The following is a 22,307-nucleotide window of genomic DNA, read 5'->3' as shown; positions in this document are numbered from 1 at the left end:
GGGCCGGCCCGGCCCGTTTAAAAAGCCCGTGGGCCGACTCGGGCCGGACCGGGCCGGGCCGGGCCGGCCCTTTTGACACCTATAAGCTCGGGCTCCAACAATGTGCAAACTTGCTTCAATGAATTCAGCTCGAGGTTTACTGGGCCTCGTGCAATTGAGTCGGTCCATTAAGTTGAGCCCAACTCATAAAGAATAACGCGAAAAATACTCGTAACAGAAATTAAATTTCATTATAATTAAAATGAGGAGGGCAAAATAAAAATAAACATATTATTCTAAATTTGGGGTCAATGAATAGTACAATCCTAAATTTGAGGTAATACTGTTGACAATCCCAAATTTAAAGTAGAATTTGAGGGTGGGTTGGAGAGGATTTTACCTAATTTGGGGTAATATTATTCACAACTCCAAATTTGAGGTAGGATTTTGGAGTGGGTTGGAGATAAGGTAAGTACGTGATTAGCCAACAAAATTACCTCTACTAAATACAATATATTAATATTAATATTACTTAGTAATCCATGCTGGAAGCTAGCAAGCAGCTACATAATTCGATCGGACAGAGAAGGAAGCCGCCGGAAGAAGTTCAAGGCCGGCGACGGCATTCCGTCTCTAAAGATGGGATGGCGCAGATAGTAAAACCCAAACGCCATGGCCACCATCTTCGACGGCACCACATACGATAGCAGCGCCACCAGCAAGCACAGACCCACAAATATGGCGGTTGCCCTCGGGTCCCTCCAGGTCACCAGCGCCTGCATCCTCTCCCCCTGCGTCGCAATGTCCCCCAGCACCGTCTGCAGGCGCGCCCCGATGTTCCTCAGCTTGTCGTACCTCGCCCTCACAACTTCGTTCCCGCTCCCGCTTGGCATCCCGTCGAACTCCTCCTCCAGCTCGTCCCTATCAATGGCCTCCGCCATCGACAATTTCGGATCGAACTGGGCCGGCGGCTCTCTCCCCCGAAACCGATAATTCCATGCTCCCACCACGAACAGGTAGAATGCCAGGGCAGGGATGATCAGGTCCGGGTACCACACCAGCATCACCACCAAGGCGTGCACCAGCACCGTGGCGCTGGGTTTCCTCCAAGCACGCGTGTCGTTCACCCATTTCACCACGTCATCTACCCCGGCCACTACTCTGACGATCCGTATCCAGTTGGCCCGCACCTTCCGCATGCTGAACCCATGCGAGTCCGCGTCCAGGATGTAGCTCACCACCTCCCGACGAAGCGGCGGCTCGGACCGGGTCAAATGAGCAGCCACAATCTTCACGGCGGCACTCCTCAGCATCTCCAGTTGAGCCAGGCCGAGTGGGCGGATATGGTGCATCACGGGCAGCAGCGGCTGCGAGTACACGTGGAGGAAATCAAGCGTCCCGGTCGATCGAACGAAGCGTACTGCCAACTCTATCTCTCCCATTTTCTTCAGCCCGGCGGGTGTGAGCATCATCAGTGGATACGTATTTTTATACACCGTACCCATCTGCAGCGTAGACACCCGTATCCGTACCTTCCCGAGCCTAAAATCTGCACGAACGGACTCTTTCGGCGCAGCGTCCACGTCGAATGCCTCCCAGCTGTCGAAGACGCCGACAGTCAACACGGTTGATGGATCGTATACCCGCCACGTGTACTGCTCGTTCCACTTCGGGTCCAAGCTATCCGAGATGGTTCGGGTGCGGACCCATTTGTTACCGTACTTGGCCACAGCATAGGCGTCGGTGGACCCTTTCCCGTTGATTGTCTTCATAGGGAGTAAGTTCCGGCAACCGACGATCCCAAGCTCTACTGTCCCGACGGAGGGCTTCCAAAGCTGTCTTGCCGTCGGGCGGTAGTCGCTGCACACGTGGGCTGCCTCGTCCATCACGTGATATCCGCCGTCGAAACATACGCGTAGTTGGAGCCTGCCCTTGTAGATCCTCTTCTCCGCGTTCGGGTCGTCCAAACTGAACCATCTAGCAGCAATCTGTCGATCATCAACACGGCGCTCTATGGATGTGAGCGGTATGGTGGCAATCCCAAACCGAACGGATTCTTTGGGTTGCTTGCTTTCTAGGAAGATTATTAGCTGCTGGTCGGCGAATGGCTCGGCGGCCACGAAGACCAGGTCCTCGTTCCAGGACGGAGATCCGTTACGGTTAACGGCGGGTCGGGTTTTCAGCATTTGAAAGCCGAGCTGGGCTTTGATTTGGAAGTGGAGGGTGAGGGAGGAGGATTGTCTGGAGGGAATTAACGGCAGGATGTCTTGGGCTTCGAGCACCGTCAGTCTCAAGTACCAGAGTTTAGGGGACTGATAGACTTTAGACCGGGAATTGGGGTTGCCAGCTGTGTCTGTCTTCCACGCGTCGGGAAATGATTCGTCCGCTTGGGTGCCCACCCAGGTGGCGAGCATCAGATCGCCAGAATGGGCCCCGCCTCCTTCCAATCTGTACCACTGTGGGGCCAAAGGGCTGTCCGGTGGGTCTCGCAGTGGGATCTCTGACACATCAAAGCATATGCCACCCAGGAAGTTGTGTCCGGCCACGTCGGATGCAGGGGTTGCCGCGCTGGACCTTGGTGGGTCCCACACGGAGACCTCTAAGATGGTGGAAAAATCAGGGGAATCTCGGCCGAAAGCGAATGTCTGGTCCCACTCGAAGAACTGCATTTTGCGGGCCGGAGAGGATCCGACTACACACCCCGACACTGCAATCTTCACTATGGGGTTTCCTTTTGTGGGGAGCGATCGGGCTTTCACGACTCGGACGAACAGGTAGTGCATCTTGTTGACTAGGTCAAACGCCGATCGCTCGATCGGAACTGTGTCGGATAGATCCGACGTGAAGCTGCTGACTGAGGCAGCCCGAGAAATGGGCCTCGGACCCTTCAACCCGGTCATGTTGATTTCAGAAACGGATCTCGTGGCCGTGAACGCCTTTGCTTCAGGCAAAATTGGAGGCGGCGGCGGCGGTGGCTCCATAGGAACACCATCTCCTTCTTCAGGTGGTGGTGGTGCATCTGATCCCGGGGCTGTGTTATCTTTTTCAGCAGCAGCACTTTCCGGCGCGGATGGTGGAGCTTGTGGTTGATCTTCACTGGGTTTATCTCCGCCGTCGGATGGCTTCTCCGCGGGTGGAGCGGGAGCAGCTTCTGCTGATGGATCAGAGTTTCCTGCATTAGTATCAGCTGCGGTTTCTGCAGTCTTTGCTTCCTGATCAGCTGGCTGGGGTTCAGTGGGAGGTATTTCATCCGGCGGCTTGACGTCCTCAGCAGCCGGCGGCGGAGGAGGAGGAGGAGCAACCGGCTCATCGACAAAGTAAATCTTGAGGCCAATCTTGCCCTGGACCCAACTGAACAAGTGCTTCTTCTCGAGGGGATAATAAATCAAGGCCTCCTCGCCTTTTGTAACGAACTGACCGGAACTGAGCCTAACTCGGCCCAGAAAATTGGTGCGGGTGGTGGGGCCGAGGCTCTTGTCGTGGTACACGTCCAGCTCGAGCACGTCGCCGAAGACATCGGAAGGCTTGCCGACATTGAAGTCGAGCAACTCGTTCCAAGTGGGGTTGAGGTCGCGAGCTACCGTCTTGGTCCGCTTCCTCTGCCCGTAGTAGTCCACAATCACGTAGGGACTGGACGTCCCGTGGCCGTCTTTTGGAAGCAGTTCGCGAGCGTCGATGACCTCCACGATCAGCTTTCTGGTACTTGACGCCATGCCTTCAAACAACACTACTGTTGTATATATTTTTCTCTTCTGTGAATTTGTGATGACCTATACGCATGCGCGCGCGCGCGCACACACACATATATATCTCACACTGTTTGATTGGGTACGTGGGATTTAGGGCTTCTACCAATTCCTAGTCTTGTAGAAGAAGGAGATGCAGAAACTATGTGTGTGCGTGCGTGAGTGTGTGTAGTACATAATACGTAAGTAATGGTGGGTGTTCCAGCAGGGTACCTTAGCCAGTGAAGGGGGAAGAAAAAGTGGGGGGGAGAGGGAAAAGGTGCGTAACTTGAAGAGCAAGAATTGGAATGGGAGCCTTTAGACCATGCCCTGCCATATCATATGGCTTATTTATGGTTAAACCGCCCTTAGCTTTGCTTTTTGCTGCTTTTGGTTGCTTTGCCTGTGAAGATAATACTTTTTATCAACACGGCTACTGAAGATTCTTGTCACTTTTTCTTTAATTTTGTTATTATATACCTCGAGATTGGGTAGGCTCTGATTGCTGGCTGGCTGGCTGGACGGATTCCTTTGATCAGCTTTTTAATTATCAGTGCAAATTAAGGGTCCCATTGTTGACTTGCTACCCCTCTCTGATCATCGGTGCATGCTCATGGACGGTGGCTTAGTTTCCTTGAACCCAACTGGCCTTTGAAATATTAATGTCCATGATCATATGGACATTACTTTCAAAAAGTTCATAACCCCAAAGCATGCTGAATATACTTTCGTTTCTCTAACGAATACATATGTTTAGACAGACAGACAGACAGAATTGGGGGGGGGCGCTTTACAAGGCATATATATATATATATATATCGATGAATATCAATTGCATGATTTGTGGGAGGCCAGTGAGCCAGTGAGTGAAAATGGCCAACTTTTGACAAAGATGGCCATACTTTTGTGTCAATTATCCGTGTTTTCGACATCCAAAGCATACTTTTTTCTTTTAAACGATACCCGATTTTGACAAAGTGATGGTACCCATATCAATGCTTTCAATTATCTTCAACGTCGTCATCATCGTCTTATAATTTACACGCGTTTCGATGCTGCTACAGGCAACTGGAACTGTGGTTACAGGCCCAGTGTCATATGTCTAAAAATAATTGAACAGTTGTTGGATGAGCCAGAGGGCCCGAGCAGCATTATTGATCGAACTCCGCTAGCTAGCTGCTGCTGCTGCTAAACTCATAATTCATGGTTTATATGTAAGCCAGTACCCCTCCACTCCACATGTATTGTTACTGTACTTAAATTGCACATGAACAGTTGGCTTTACAGGTCCAACATGAGATGAATCTAACATAACAAATTAGCAGTAGTGACTATATATATATGCTCTTCTAGTGTGATTAATTAATAAGTAGTCAAGTCTTGAGAGTACGTACGTACGTGATTTTGCATCATCAATATCACTAGACAGAGAAATCAATGAACAGAAGGATATCATGATCAAGGAAAAGAACTTTTTTTTTTTTTTTTTGCAAATAACTGATGATGCAGTAGTATATCCTTGATAAACTGAACATATTATTATTTAGACATTCAATTGTGATTAATGTCTTATACTTTAATTATAATAATTGGTAAGAAATAAGAAGCAGGCAAGTCCAACAGGAACACACGCACATGTTTATGTTGCATCACATATCCCTGCAAGTTAGGGGTGTGCAACCAATCAAGGGTGGGGTGGTGGAGGTGGGGCTACTGAATTATATAAAGCATATATGAACAGTTGCGCGCGGGTACGTGGTAGTAGTCCAGGATGGTCTGGCAGTTCTACGGATTGGAAGGAACTCCAAATAAGTAGTTGATGTGCTTTATTTATGATTGATGGTTTAAACTAATCGATCTAGCAAGCTTTGCAGACTACGTACTTAAAAGATTCTTTTCCTTTTTCTTTTAAGGGTTCTACTAGCTTAAAACGATGCCGTACGATTGGCATTTTTAAAAATAGGGGAGATCAGTACCGTTGAGATATCTTAGAATTGGGGATTGAATTTTGACAAAGTGAATAGCTAAGCCTAAAGCTCAGACCTCGACGTTTGTCCTTCACTATTGCACCACTAAATATGTTCATTACAGGGGCTTAAGACTTGTATTAGCCCTCACCCTTTACCTCTTCATTATCTTTGACCATGTCACAGCCATGAGCAAAAACCTAGGGGTATTCAAAAAATTCGGTGTATCGTAAAAATCGGCCAAACCGAACCAAACCAAATCGATTCGATCGATTTTTTTCTTTAGCGGTCAAAAACGGTTTGGATTCTGTCCAAACCGCACGGTTTGCGGTTTGGACAGTTTGCAATTCGATTTTAAACCGAACCGCTCAAAAAAATAATAAAAAAAATTATTATTATAAAAATCTAATAATTAACAGCCCATCCTATTTATTTTTTTACACTATTTTATCTTTATTTTTTGCTCTTATTTATTTACATTTAATTATCTTTATTTACCAATATTTGTGTCTTTATTTACCATTTTTAAATATATTTTTTAGTGATTTTAAATAATATTTTAAATCGCGATTTGACCGAACCCAAACCAAACCGCGGTCTGATTTGGTTAAAAAACCGCACTAACGGTTTAGCGTGCTGAAAATAATTCAGATCGGCCAAACCGCAACGCGAACACCCCTAAGCAAACCTTTCTACATGGGAAGCACGCTTGCTTTAAGCAGGTGGAAAGCTTGAGTTTCATAATCATTTTTAATGCCAAATTTGACCAGATGATTGGCAGTTGCCGCATGATTTGAATAATGAAGGTAGAAATAGGCACCCATTTCCCTCCTACAGTCTGAAGGCAATGTTGATGTTATACACCCAACTTACATAAACCATCCAATCCAATATTACCCCCCAGCAATAGCATTCACACCATAATAAAATCAACTAATAAATTGAATCGCAGCTAACCATCAAAGACCTGCTGCTGCACAAGGCGGCTGAACCACACATGGGTGGGTATTCCACTGTTTGTCCACTTCACACCAAGTCTACAACTCCAAAATTACAATTTTCACACTTCAATTCAATTTGAAGTCACACATGAATGAATATATCACCCATGCAAGATGACAAAAAGGACTCCTTTATCTTGCAAAACTATTTCTTCGTTTATACAGCAATTGCAGGATCCTGCATCCATGGCAAACTCTGGTTAGCAACCAAGTTTTATTATTATTATTATTATTATTATTATTATTATTATTATTTTTATTTTTATTTTTTTTTATTTTTTTTTTGGCAGAGCCCTTCAGGCATTAGTCTTTGTTCATTTCTTTTTTTTTTTAAATTTGTTGCTTATCTCTTGTCCTTCTCTTTTCCGTTTTAGAGGGAGGGAAAGGTAGAGGTTAGTGGGAAAAATCATTGGTTAGTCGTTACTCACCATAAAATTTACTTCTAAAAATTAGAAACAACAGGGTAAAAAAATAAAAAAAAATAAAGTACAAAAGTTACCTTTGCAGTCAAATTTGATACGGCCAAATTCCATTTCTCTCTAGTTTTTGTACCAGCAACTTGCCCAGCCTTTGCCACTTTGCTGAAAGCACCATTCAGCCAAGCTGTTCCTGCACTCACATACCTGACCAGCCCAAAAGTAGTTAATTTATGGATAGGACGAGAAAATTTATTACTGTGTCAGGCTTCTTGGAAATACAAGTACTAAAATCAATAAGACAGACCTAGATTGTAAGAAAGGAGGGGGAAGTGCCAAGTTAGAAAGTCGAGTAGAAACTTAAAAATTAAAAATTAGAAGGCTTTAATATAAAAATAGGACTGACGTGCAAAATAAAGAGACATCAAATTAAGAATAAAAAAAGGGTAGTCAAGGCAAGAACTACTTCTGTTATCTAGCCAAAAAAATAAAAAAGTCAAGAAGTACCAAACAAAAAGACTGACAAAGTTTGGAGCATAGGATCCAATTCAGGCAAGGATGGAAAGAAGTACCAAACAGCGAGCAAGTTCGGTGCCAAGGATCCACTTCAGAAAGGGATGAAAAGATTGATTTTGATGTGAGTTGTAGCATGATGGCAAACGGACTAAAGTGAAGGAATATTTCATCTGTTTTGCGCGATTTGACACAAATAAAAAGATTTAGACGGAAATTGTATAGGATACCTACAAGGCTGGCCATGCTTTATGGTACAAAGTGCAGACAAGTAAGACAGAACATGTGAGTAAAACGACTGGCTGAGATGATGAAGATAAAATGGATGCATGATAAAATTAGGGGGTATAAGGTTAGAAATGAACAAATTTATGAGATGATTGAGATGCACAAATTGAAGATAAAAGGAAGTAAATTGGTTGCAATGATTGGACATGCATATGGGTAGCAATAACCAATAAGTGCCCTGGTTAGAAAAACTAAAACCATCCAAATTGAGGATAATGTTGGGGAATGAGAGGAATTGAAATTAACTTGGATAAAGTTTGTCTTAAAGCTTGATGCATTGTTAAACTCCCTTCCCATAGCTTAAAAACTTCTGAGTTGAGACAAGTGGTATTTTCACTTGGTATCAGAATCTTAATCCCAGAAGGTCTTGGACACTTGGGCATGCATACCCAAAGTTTTAATACCCAAGACCTCTTGCTATATTTTATTGGGCTAAGTTACTGACAGTTGAACTTTTGGTACTCGTGGTATTTTCACATGGTACTAGAATTCAGATTCCAGCAGGTACATACTGTTTTGTGCATTCATTCCCTCCTTATTCATGCTTGTTGGGTACACATATTCTATTTTTTTGTATGCCACAGTAATGGCAAGCTTTAGAAACTTTCTACATATTACTGACAGGAATGTTTCAAGACTAGCACTATCTTTACAGAGAAGTGAAAAAGAAAAGAAGGGGCATGACATGTTATGTTATAGTCTAACTAGAGGTTATGGCCCTTGCAAAGCTGAATCAAGAAAGATGATAAATGAAGTCAACCCCAAGAATGATTAATACATGAGCAGTTGCCCGAGGAACTGGTAAGCATGGAATACGCACTAAACAGCACAAGGAAGGTAGCAAATAAGAAAACCAAAGACAGTTATAGAGATGATTCACATACCTGCTTGATTTGACAGCTGATCCCGTGTCATTAATTTTTCTCTCTGCTGCCATCAGTGCTGCCGCTGTTTTATCAGACACCTGAAGCTTTTGATCCACAGACTTCATTTTCTCGTTAACAACTGAAATCCCAACTGTTAATTTCTCTGTAAGCCCGACTCTCCTGTCAAAAGAAATGACTTTGGCAGATGCATTGGCTCTCAACTGGTGCTTCTCATCAAATGCTCTAGCCTTGTTCATGGCATCTTGTCTGATTGCTGAACCTTTGGCTAGCACACTGGAAACAACATCTTGGGCTTTACTAACATATATTCTTCCATTACGAGGAGAACCAGATTTTACCTGCTAGCACATGCAGATCACCATAAGCCTGTAAGATTAACCTATAAGGTGCCAATACAGACAAATCCATGCTTGACTACATGGATATCGTATCAAGAATGCTCGTGGAGAAGATAATATCGTGTGTCCTGCCCTGACATGAAGCAGTGTACTCACAGGATAGTGGCAATCTGCCATACAGGTTCCATATAGAAGGGAACACAGGATATCACTACAGTCTATGACAAGGTAAAGTTTGATGTTATTCTTTTTTATTCAACAATGTAGCCTCAAACAGGGTATTTCTCAAGGTCAAAACCAAGAAGTTGCATCTAGGAGCCCTCCCATGATAAGTGGTAAGATGGCTGGACACTCAATGAAATAAACCCAACAAACTTGTAATGTGGATATCCTTGAGGATGGATTTTATCAATGTGTTTTTATTAACCCATGGAATCAGTGTTGACATGTCTACCTCTGTACTTGTTGATACATTTTCAGAAGCCAAGCCCGAGTCATGGTCCTCCATATTTGCTTCCTGTATAATTGCAGTATAAATTATCAATTTTATATTGAAGGACTGCAGAGGAAATTGAAGAGGTATGAAATGAAGTTACCTCAATGTCAGCTTTTGGAACATAGTTATCTGCCGCAGTTATAGTAACAATTTGGTCCACAATAGTTGCTCCCTGCAGAATGCATAGAAAATATAAATATAGCACTCTAGATAACTAGAAGCTTTGTGTCAAGTACAAAATATAAAAAACTTCGAGTTGTCCAAAACTAGTACTTCTCAGAAATATCATCACGAAAAAACCAATATCATGCAGTCTAAAGAATTGTTAGAATAAAAAACACCACCACTGGCAAGTGTAAAGTAATCTACATCTATAGCATATTCTTCTGTTAGATTGATGTCCTAAGTTTTGCCCACATAGAATTCTTCCCCTGTGAATTGATAAAAGCAAAGTGAAAAAGGTTCTGGAAGTTGAGAACACATTTCAACAGAGTCCACTGAAACATTTTAATTGTGAAAATTAAACACAGCCTACGCTTTCAACAGATTCTGTCCCATCAAGAGTTAGCTCAGAAGTTCATTTAATAGAATGGCGTTTCATTGGCCAATAAAAGCAAGTGCATCATCATCTTTGTGGCCATCTGAAAGGCAATCAGGAACCTGATTAGATTAGGAATCCATTTCTACTGTACTTCCAACTTAAATAGAAAATTTTAACAGAGTAGGCTGCAGTAGAACTGATAAATGTCATCTACAAATATCACTAGACCACACTGGCCCCATCCCTGGGGGAAGAGAGGGGGGGAGGGGGGGGGGGGCGGTGGAGTTATCCACGGTGCCTGGGTGATAGCTGCATTCCTCTTGGCAAGCCTGATGACTTAAATAATTCTTAGAGATAAAACATGAAAAGAGGAATTTTACAAGAGAAAATTAATTGTAAGAGAAAGGATGGATCCACTTGTGAGTTTTTATCAAATAAGTGCAAATTCTAATCAAACCATCAAATGCAAGTTAACAACAGATTTTAACCACAAATTGCTTGCTGCAGAAAACAGAATTTTCTTTTTTAACATGAATTAAAAAAGAATAGAAAGAAGCTCAAGGAAAGAATTCTATGTGTATCTGAATCAGATTTTAAACCAATTCACATGCTCTTCTTGGGCCACGTCAGCAGCTGTACGCAGTAGTTCCATGCTGTGACCCATGGGAGTCTCCATAAACAATGAAAAACCATATATAATTTATAGCCGAATACATGTTTCATTCAGGTAGCAGCACTAAACAGCAAGAGTTTGATACAACATTCTCTGATTTGATTGATGTGTATGAATATCTTCAGTTTATTCTGCTTATTCTGGTAATTTATGGTGAAAAGGATATCCTTACTGTAGAACGGCCTCGGAAAGTTTTGGTTTTCTAGACATTCATTCATGTCTTCATTCTGAAATTGAAGTCCTGCTGTATTTCCTTGGGTCTCAAACTAGAGCATGTTACTATGATTCTTTCTATCCACGCCATGTGCTCATGTGACACGGTTTATGAGATGTACTACCTAATAACGTGCATCACACGGTTTAGTTCTTGGACAGAAACAACAAAAAGAAATTTTCCTCAAGCCTCAAGCATCCGGCCTTCTATTTCATCGTAGTTTGTAAGAGCAAGTCGAAAGCTCGAGCTATTGTCGCCCCACAGGACCACACTTATCATGCTGCTGTTCAAGCAGTACAATCAAAAGAAAATAAACAAACATATCGAAAACAAAGGATGGATTCTATGCAGAAAACTAAAAATCCCAAAAGGAAAAATAAACCAAAAATATAATTTTATCTATTGGAAAAAGAAAAGAAAAGAAAAGAAAGACGCCTGTTTAAAATGTACTGTGGGAAATTGAGAAGTGAACACAAACTAGGAAAAGAACAAAAAAGAAAGGGAAACTGAGGAGGTACCGATAGTAGCAAGGCAATTTCGAGGGCTTTCGGATCCTTAAACGTGACGAATGCAGTCTTTGATTGCCCTGCACCACTGCAATCCAAAATTGACATGACTCTAGATTCAGTCCAACAGAGCCTAAACAAATCAAGATAGTAATAACACGCGTATCGTGCGCGTGGATGGAAAATGAAGTAGAGCGAACCGGAAGATCTCAATGTGTTCTATTTCACCAGAAAAAGAGAAAAATTCATGGATCTCTCTTTCACTGGCTAGATCTGAAACGTTTCCTACTTGCACGGTTCTGGTCTGAAAGAGAAAAGGAGAAACAAATAATGGAAACGAGTTCTTGAACAGAAGAGAATAGTAACAAGGCGGCGTAGATCTCAGAGCCAAAAACTCAAGAAATCATCCCCCGTCTTTCGAAATTGATTCGGATGAAACTAACCTGCATTCTGAAAACCAGATGATCGCCCCGTTAGAACTCTGCTATTAACGTGTATTTACACATGCGTATGAAACTTGGTAGCCTACAGAGGGAGGACCTCCAGGAGGAGGAGGAAGGCGACGACGATGACGAGTACTAAAAGAAGGGCAGAGAGAGACAGGGAAGGAGACAACTTGGAGCCACCGAGTGGAAGACGAGGAGAGAGAGTGTCTGTGTGTGTGTGTGTTGTCTCCGTCCTTCCACGGATACCCCCGGGGATGTTCGTAGAACTTCGGTTTTGCCATTCTTTCTTATTTTTTAAGGTTGTAAGTGAATGGTCCGTTCTACCCTTCCGTGGAGCAGAATGGCTTTGGTGTTTCGTGTTTGGATTCACGCGTGTCCCTGCCCCAAGGAGCACAATCATGGCTCTAATCGCACTTACATTATACCTATAATATAAAGATATATTACATATGCCCCAAGTCAAGTGCTAAAAGAAAAAATTATAGAAGTGTTATTCTTTGGCTATTTAGATTCCATGTTTGAGTTCTAGTTAAGAGAAAAAAACTTAACAGTTAGGGATTATTTTAAAAATTAAAAAAATATTAGATCACTTTCAAGTCAACGAAGAGAGATTAAGGTTAGAAATTGATTCCTGAATTCTTTGATTTATATCTCTAACTATATTCGTGGGTATTAGTGGTAGTGTGTTAAATAAAAAAAAAATCTAAATATATCATTTCTTACAAAAAAAAAAAAGGCATAGTGGGGTTAGAGTTGGAAATTTGGAAGGGGAGGAGAGATTGTTTAGTTGGTCAAGAAAGGAATATAAAAGAAGATTATAAAGATGGGCATTGAACTTTTGAGTGCAGTGCGCCGACAGGTATGTTGACTAATCAACCGTTTTGCCCTCTCTTCCCAGTAAAGTGACGGGTGTGACAAATCTGTCAATGACGTTAACATAACAATATATATTATATTATATTCTACTTCATCCCTTTTTATTATTATTATTATTATCCATGTTCATATACTATCCCTCAAATAAAATAATCACTACAAGAATTTAGAATTTTTTTTAAGTCAAATAACTGTATTCAAACAGAGTTACTTTTACCTTTTTTACAAATTAACGTTACTATTGTTAAACGTTTTCCTCAAGTCATTTAAATTTTATTAAAAAAAAATAATCAAATGATACAGAATAATTTTGATGTAAATATTTTAATACTTAATTATGACACTAAACTTTATAGAAGATTTGAATATAATATTAAAATTAATATTAAAAATATATTTTCTTTTTTAATAAAATCTTATATATTTATGGAAGAACATGGAGTTTCAAGATAAATATTCTTAATATTTTAAGGTCTATTAGAATATTCTAAAATTAACTAAAATTATGGTTGTTATGGATAATATCTATAATTTTTGTAAATTATTAAATATGTCGGAGTTATTCTGTTTGCACTTTATTTAAGGTTGGTTATGGTATTCGATAGACAATAATAGTCCATTGTATTACGGTTTACTAATCTTTTCATCTTCAAAAAATTTACACGCACATGATATCATTTTTAATCCAAAAAATTATTTTGGCCTTTTGAACTTTTCGCTTTTTCAATAAACTTTTGCTAATGACACATCATATATAAAATATATAAATTTATAATAATTTTAGTTTTAAAATTAAAATTAGTAGTTTTATTATTAATTTTAAATAAAACTATTATGAACTTGAGTAAAATTATTTTGAATTTGTTTATGTCATATCAATTTATGAGAATTACTTATTTGTGGATATAACATTTTTGATCTTATGGGTTAAGATTATTATATTTATTTATAAATTCTCACCACTAATGCTCATTTGAAAGAAGAGTAAATATTATAGAGTCGTTCTACAAGGTCAGACAAGCTTACCGACGCAATTATCGAATGGGGGCAAAATGATAAAATTGTCCTGCCCACTTTGCAAATTTACAAGCCACTGCTCTATTCTCTCTTGCTCTCAAGACTTTGTCAATATTATATGCCAAAATATGACATATGACATAACCACTCATTTACTATCAAGATTAATAATCCATACTCGAGTAATTACCCTCCAAAGTTAATAAATTTCATAAGATAATCTTATTAACAATCCCACTTACTAATTGAACATTCTACTTATATTAAAAATAAGCTCTAAACCGATAAAAAAAAAATCTACTTTTACAATTCTTTAATATTTACTTTAACTCTTTTTTAAGTATTTAAGTTAATGGTGTAACGCTAAACAAAAGGACAAAAATGCCCCCAATTTTGAATTCTAACATTCATCTTGAAAAGTAGGAGTAGGACTCTGCAATCAATTATGTATCCAACAAATGATGAGACTTAGAGGGCACTAAAAGGTCAAATCTGCCTTTACAGCATAAGCAAATAATATGCATATGAGGTAGCCTTTTTTTTTCAAATAATTTATTATATGTGTCATGTTATATATAATTGATCACTTTTGTGACAATTGGTTAAATTTATCATTATTTAAATTTAGTTTGATAATTTTTTTATTAACTCGGAGATTTTAAAAATAACATTGAGTATTACATCTTATCGAACCTATATAAATTGTTATGACATATTTTTTTATATATAAAAAAAAAGTGGTTGATGAAAAACTAAATTAGAGCTTAAAATTTTAATATGTTAAATTCATATTTCGAATCATTCATTCTAGGTTTCGAATCTTGCATGAATGGTTTTGGCTTGAAAATTCAAAAGTTTAAAAATTCTAAAGTTTATACGTAATGTTTCGAAACATTATTGCTTATATTTTGAAATATATGTTTATGTTAGTAATGTTTCGAAACTTGGTGAGTATATTTCGAAATCTCTATAAAATATGTTTTTATGCTATGTTTCGAAATATTTTATAATGCATATGTTTTTAAAATGAGTATTTGGTTCAAATGATTTTGTCTAAATATTCATGTTTCGAAACTTTTGTCATTTCTGATAGCAGATTAAAGAAAATTTGATTTTTTTTTGAATTTCTTTTTATATCTAAAAGCTTTTCAAGCTGTTAAACTATTTTTGTGAAAATTATTTCAAATTTAGAAAGGTAATCATTCAAATCTTGGTAGGAAAGAGTTTTTATTTTGCCTTAAATGCTATTCCATTCTACAAGACCCTTTTGAAACATACGGTACATGTTTCGAAACCTTAATGCAAATTGAGATATTTCGAAACCTCATATATTGTGTTTCAAAACATGTTTTCAATTTTTGTGAAAACTTGTCTCTAATGTTGTTTTACTTTGATATACTTAGTTTTGATGATGAAAAACATATTTTATTAAATCCCTAAGTCATGAATCAAGGTGGTGGTTTCAACAAAATTCAATCTCAGGTGCTTTGTTAAAATGAAAAACAAAAAGATTTATGATTTTCTATATTAGTTAGAGATTTACAAAGTCAAGTATTTAGTCTTAAAAGAATCTCCTAAAATGATTTTCAAATTAGTTTTGAAGTCATTGGTCAACATAGAGCTAAAATTGTTCTAAGGCAAAAGACCAACTTAAACATAAATGTGTTTGATGAAAATCCAATCTTAAGTATGAAAAATCATTTATGTTAATCTCATTCTTCAGAATAAGCTTTCATATTTTGAAGCATACATGAAAGGTTTTGGTTTGAAACTTAATCGTATGAAAAATCCTTTAGTTTATGCATCATGTCTTGAAACTCGTTTTGATAACGCTTCAATATTTTTCTAAGTCTGGAAGACTAGCACCTTATAAGGAGACATATGAAAATGTTTTCTTTTTAGAAAACTAACTCCCGGTAATTCAATAACTAACATTCATTAGTGATAAAATGATTTTTAACAAATTTTTCAAGAAATGAAAAGTGTATATCTTGGAGGTGGTAAAATCGCAAAATCCTAAATTTTTACTAAAACCCAAATTCTACATTTTTATTCTTATGGATTTTGATTTTTTTGATATTTTTATTGAATCCAAATGGGAGGTACTTTCTTATTTACATTTATGTATTAAAGTAAATAGAAGATAAAATATAAATTAAACAAAATATAAACTAAAGAAATGTAAATATGTTGTAATGTTTTCAAGTTTCATTCTATTGAAAATCTTTCTCATCTGTTGACTGTGGGCTTCAATATGTTGACTATGCCTAAGAATAGTCGACTATGCAAAAGGATAGTCGACTATGCTATTTTTGATCTGTCGACTATTTATGGCATCTGTCGACTATTTTTTAATCTGTCGACTATCCTTATAAAAATGATAGTCGACTATGACTTTTCATCTGTCGACTATTTTTGTTCATAAAATTCAAAATTTTCTTCACAATTTTACAATAGTCGACTGTGCATATGTATCTGTCGACTATGGGATTTTTGTGTTAGAAATAGTCGACTATCACTTTCTGTCTGTCGACTATGTTTGGTTTTTACTTGAAGAAATAGTCGACTAACCTATTTTCTCTGTCGACTATGTGTTTCGCAGAAAGTTTCCAACGACTATTTTTACAAATCCCAACGGCTCCAAACGGCTATATTTCTCTTCAACTTTGTGGGACACTTATATATACATGTCATGGATGATAAAGAAAAGGCTAATGGACGGAAACGAGATGATCTAAATATTACAAATCATTTTATTCGTGCTTATAGTGTTCTCTGTGCTTTCATTGTTATATTTTTCTATGCAAGGCTTTGTTCTATCATTGTAAATCTATTCTTAAGCCTAGTTTTCATTGTGAGAGAACTTGTAACTAAGAGTGTTAACTCTTAGCTTCTCTCTTTCATTTGTATCGTTGTTTTTTTTCCTAGCTTGTGTAGCTAGAGGGCCCATTTGAGTGGGAGGTTATAATTCCTAGTCTTGGACTAGAGGACCTACTCGGGTTGAGTAGGAGTTGATAGTGGATGGTTTGAAAATCCTTGGTAAGGAGCTAAGGTAGTGGATTAGGCTTGGATTAAGCCGAACCACTATAAATCTTTGTGTTCTCTCTTGCTTATGTTTCTTTTTATTTGTTTATCACTGCTAGCATTTCATTATCCTCACTTGCATTGAGTTTTTATTTTCAATCAAAAGGATTTCAAAGTTCTATCAATTAAGTTTTTAAAATAACCAATTCACCCCCCCTCTTGGTGTGTGCCATAGAACCTACTGTTCTAACATCTAACTGTTGTGCCATGAAAAATTGGAAAAAAAAAAAGAAAATATTTTTTGAAAATGAAAGCTGGCTGCAAGGCTCGCGGCTAGGAGAATGTCGTGAGACCCAATCTCGCAGCAGCCTTGCCGTGAGGCAGCGTGCAACCAAGGGATGGCCGCGAGGTAGCACGCAACCAAGGGATGGCCTCGAGGCCGAGTTCGCGGCTATGGGCAGAGGTGCAAGCGCCTGCCTCGCCGCAACTTATCGCGAGCCCCAGCCTCGCGGCAAGCAACTAGCAGTAGCTTGCCACGAGCCTCAACCTTGCGGCCAAGGGCTGGCCGCTAATGCCTGCCTCACGACAGCTTGCCCCGAGAGCCAGTCTCGCGGCCAAGGGCTGGCTGCGAGTGCTTGCCTCGCCGCAGCTTGCAACAAGGCAGCTCACGGCTGGGGGCTGGCCGTAAGTGCCAGCCACACGACAGCTTTGCCACAAGCAATCTTGCGACCGCTTCGTGGTAAGCGCCTCATCTCGATGATACCTAAGCTCCATTCAGCAATCGTCACGTGTTGACACCAGCCACCCTTGAGAATCATGTCCTATATGTTAGACTAGGAAGTGTTATGGCACACACCAAGAGAGGGGGTGAATTGGTTATTTTAAAAACTTAATTGATAGAACTTTGAAATCCTTTTGATTGAAAATAAAAATTCAATGCAAGTGAGGATAATGAAAAGCTAGCAATGATAAACAAATTAAAAAACATAAGCAAGAGAGAACACAAAGATTTATAGTGGTTCGGCTTAACCCAAGCCTAATCCACTACCTTAGCTCCTCACTAAGGATTTTTCAAACCATCCACTATCAACCCCCTACTCAACCCGAGTAGGTCCTCTAGTCCGAGACTAGGAATTACAACCTCCCACTCAAATGGGCCATCTAGCTACACAAGCTAGGAAAATAACAACGATAGAAATGAAAAAGATAAGCTAAGAGTTAACACTCTTAGTTACAAGTTCTCTCACAATGAAAACAAGGCTTAATAATAAATTTACAATGATAAAACAACAAAGCATTGGAGAGAAAATACAACAGTGAAGACGCAAATATTATAAGCTCGAGTAAAAATGATTTGAACTCTTTAGATCAAGTCGTTCCCATCCATTAGTCTTTTCGTGATCATCCATGACTTGTATTTATAGGTTTCCCAAAAGATTGAAGAGAAATGTAGCTGTTTGTGACCGTTGGAGTTGAAAAACTAGTCGTTGGAAGCTTTCTGCAAAACACATAGTCGACAGAAGAAAATGCATAGTTGACTATTTTACAAATAAAACAAAACATAGTCGACAGACAAAAACGCATAGTCGACTATCTTATAACACAAAAATCCTATAGTCGACAGATACATATGCACAGTCGACTATTGCAAAAATGTGAAGAAAATTTTGAATTTTATGAACAAAAATAGTTGACAGATGAAAAGCCATAGTCGACTATCCTTATATGATAGTCGACAGATTCAAAAATAGTCGATAGATGTCTTAAATAGTCGACAGATCAAATCAGCATAGTCGACTATCCTTATACATAGTCGACTATCCTTATAACATAGTCAACTATTTTTAGGCATAGTCAACAGCATTAAACCACATAGTCGACTATCCTTTTGAAAACATTGAAAACTTAATAAATCCTTATTTTGATCTTTTGAAAGCAAGTTGAGATTATCAAAAGTATATTTTGAAACAAAACCTCACTCAACCATACTCAATATTTCTTCCATAGGATTTCATACCTTGCTTCAAAAATCATATATTACAAATTTGTTTTCTCATTCATATAATCCATAGAGATTGATTTTCATATAGTCATTATCAAAACTATTTTATTACCAAGAGTAAAATATCACTATAAATACCTAGCTACAGCAACCTAACTTCACCCGAACCGGAGCTCGAGTGGACCCCACATCATAAATTTAATTGTTATATTTTGGCAACAACAATTTGGCGTTGCCTGTGGGAAACGCAACAAAAAACCAATCTTAACACAAGATGTCGAAAGGGACAAGATCAGTCGATTGGGCGAACCTGCTTGACCCCGCCCGAATGAGCGCTCATACTAGGACAGGAGCCACGAAAGGGCCCCATCAGGTGCACTCTACAACACCAGAATTTTCAGTAGATCACCCTAACAATGAAGTGCGTTCAGGGAACTTTCATGTGCTCGAATGCAACCATACCACCGGGCTGGGGGGGCATGGAGCATTTGAAACAAGAAGAAGCACATGTAGTTGGATTGAGGAGATATGCGACAGGGCGAGAGGAGCAAGTCCCACATGCAACGCCTGCTAGTTAGGAACAACACTCCTCTAGACAGTCTTCAATTCCAAATATAAACCTTATGGGGACCTCAAGAATAGCTCCACCCACGGTTTTACTCTCAGATTATGAACTATTGCGGAAGAATTTTGAGGAGCTGAAACAATAGAATGATGAACTCAGGATGAACAATGAGGAGAATATGAGAAGACTACATGAAGTCACTGCTTTGTTACTTGAACTAATGTCGGACATTCACATTCCCCACATGGGACAAATCGATACTAGGGGAGAACATCGTAGATCCCAAGACAACCCTCCAAGGGCCCCTCGACAGGGGATAAGAATCAAAACTCCAAGACTAAATAGTCAAATATCGAAAGTAATAGACCCAAGAAGAAAAAATAGCAGGAAGGTAAGAAAAGCTTTTACGAATAGAGAGACAGCAGAAAACACCTACTTAGGAGTCCCTTATGACCCAACTCTTTGCTAAAATGAAGCGAAATAGGAAACACTCAACATGTTTGACATCAAACGGCTCATAGAAAAGGTGCTAGAGCAGAAACAGGTAATGATGGTGCCAAAAGAAACTCCCCCAAAAAGGTTCCCTCTATCGGAGGAACTCCAAAGGCAACCAGTGTAACCGGGATTCGAACTACCACAACTTTCGGTATACTCAGGAAGAGAAAACCCCGAGAAACACTTACAACATTTTGTCGCAGTGGCCGTGTTACAAGGATGGAATAAGGTCACTAGGTACAAGGCTTTCCCATTCTCCCTGGCAGGACAAGCTTAGCAGTGGTTCACTGAATTACCAGCATGACATATACGATCATTCGAACAGTTGAAGAAAGAATTCCTAAATGCATTCTCTGCCTATCTCCCGAAGAAGAAGAGTGCAATATATCTAATGAGCTTATAGTAGAAACCGAATGAATCCCTAAAGCAATACATCGAGCGGTTCAAGGCCACAACGCAGGAAGTAAGGAATCTCCCAGTCGGATTAGCGGCGTCAGCTCTGCTAAACTGAACTATATACGCCCCGCTTAGAAGATCCTTAGCCTTCTCCGAGCCAAATTCTATGACTGAGTTGTTCGACCAAGCAGAACAGTTTATAATTCAAATGGAAATTTTGGACGCATGAGAAGGTAATAGATGAGGAAAGGAAACCCAGCCCGAAGTACGAAGAACCTTACAAAATTCAGAAGATGTTAAACCCCAACATGTGCACGTTACCGACACTACAAGGCGAAGCGATAGGAAAAGCTTGGAACATCGTGCACCTCGAGAGGTACTTCCCAGCTTTAACCCAGGGGAAGGGACGAAGCGCGAGACGTAGAGTCAAGCCTGTCACCTAAAGCATTACTCGACCCGGCTGGAGGCTGGAATTGTATTTAATTTTCCATTGTAATAACATCCCCCGATAAATAAAAGAATATACCCCCTGTATTCTCGTGGAGTAGGAAAAACTATAATCCGAACCATGTATAATCTCCATAGGCCCAGATTATTTGTATGTGTCATGCAAGTATGGCGGCTCAAGCACAGCTCGCTTTCGAAGGTCAAGTCGCCTAGTGGCAATCTGGTGTCGATAACCACGAGCTGGCCCGAGATCACCAGAACATCTGATGCTTATGCCCGCAGACTTACCCAAATCTCTCACTTGAGTTAGGTGCTATGCCTTTTTTGCTATACCCAATTCCTTGGTTGATCTGACGCCTAGGTCTCCTGGCAAACTCGGATGTCTGGTAGGAATCTCACACCGGACCACTAGCCAAGCCTAGATTCCCCGAGGTAGATTGGTTCTAGGAAGGCAGAAAAAAAGTGAAGTGATCATATGATAGCTCTAGCATAAGCCCGCTCCCAAATGCCAAGTTGCATAGTAGCAATCTGGTGTCGATTGTAATACCCCATGTTCGTGTGAGCTGCCACGTAATTTCGATGGGTTTAGGATACCAAAAAATTGGTTTGATAGTAGTTATTAGTATCGAATCGACTGCAGGGAATGTCTCAGAGCAAAATTATCTAAGGAAAATTATATGGACTCGACGAGCATATTGAGATAAGATTTATGGTATCGAAAGAAATTGAATCGAGAACAATTTTCGGTACAGCTAAAATACAGCTGCCATTTAGGCTGAAAAACCGAATCGTTGTAGGACACTCCCGAAAAATTAACGGAACCCTAGGGGGGCTTCGGTTTTGCGTAACGAACAACCCTTCAGTGGTTTTGGGATGAATCGGCAGACCGGTAAGGTTATTGGGGCAAAAATCATCTATATCGAGTAAAATTTAAGTTATTAATTGTAAATTTTTGGTATTAAAATGCAAGTTTAATCAGTGTTTGAGGGCATAGTTGCAATAAGAAAATTACCTAAGTGATATTTTGATAAAATTGGGGTTTAATATACAATTTCTCTTAATTTAAAGTGTAATAAATAGTTATATATATATATATGCACGTGCATATGAGCGTGAATGGCAGAGGCAGCTTCTGTGAATGGCTGAGATTTTTGGCTAAAAATTGGGAGATTGTGGCAGCGGGATTTAAGGATATCGCAGCAGGATTTGTGGAGATTTTCATATTAAATGATGTGCGTGATGGCCAGCTTGCAAAATCTTCATGGCCATGCCTCTACAAATCTTCTGCAAACGGCGTGATTTTCGTGTTAAGAGAAGTGGCCAGAGGAGTTGAGGGTGGATGTTGCCTATAAATAGGCAGGGAGTTTGGCCATTGAGAAGCATCAAAGCAAGGGAGAGAGAGAGAGAGATAGTAAGAGGGAGGGCCGAAATCGGCCATGACAGTAGCAGCAAAGCTACTGTTCGGCAGCCATGGCCGACACGTAGCAAGTAGCTG

General features: G+C 39.7%; 2 protein-coding genes across 2 annotated transcripts; both read right to left on the bottom strand.

Annotated features, from left to right (window-relative positions):
- Positions 1-456: 456 nt before the first annotated feature.
- On the bottom strand, positions 457-4,368 carry LOC127806334 (protein QUIRKY). The gene has a single exon (XM_052343559.1). The coding sequence runs from the start codon at positions 3,690-3,692 to the stop codon at positions 543-545; it is 3,150 nt and encodes a 1,049-aa protein (XP_052199519.1). The 5' UTR covers positions 3,693-4,368; the 3' UTR covers positions 457-542.
- A 2,215-nt stretch (positions 4,369-6,583) lies between these two features.
- LOC127806335 (binding partner of ACD11 1) lies at positions 6,584-12,213 on the bottom strand. The gene is made up of 8 exons (XM_052343560.1): positions 11,988-12,213; positions 11,745-11,848; positions 11,557-11,632; positions 9,711-9,782; positions 9,569-9,631; positions 8,774-9,114; positions 7,172-7,295; positions 6,584-6,850 (listed from the first exon to the last, which is right to left on the bottom strand). The coding sequence occupies exons 1-8, from the start codon at positions 11,991-11,993 to the stop codon at positions 6,830-6,832; spliced, it is 807 nt and encodes a 268-aa protein (XP_052199520.1). The 5' UTR covers positions 11,994-12,213; the 3' UTR covers positions 6,584-6,829.
- Positions 12,214-22,307: the final 10,094 nt, after the last annotated feature.

This window comes from Diospyros lotus, chromosome 7 (assembly GCF_014633365.1).
Source record: "Diospyros lotus cultivar Yz01 chromosome 7, ASM1463336v1, whole genome shotgun sequence".
Lineage (NCBI taxonomy): Eukaryota > Viridiplantae > Streptophyta > Magnoliopsida > Ericales > Ebenaceae > Diospyros > Diospyros lotus.
This window is presented reverse-complemented; position numbering and strand designations above follow the sequence as displayed.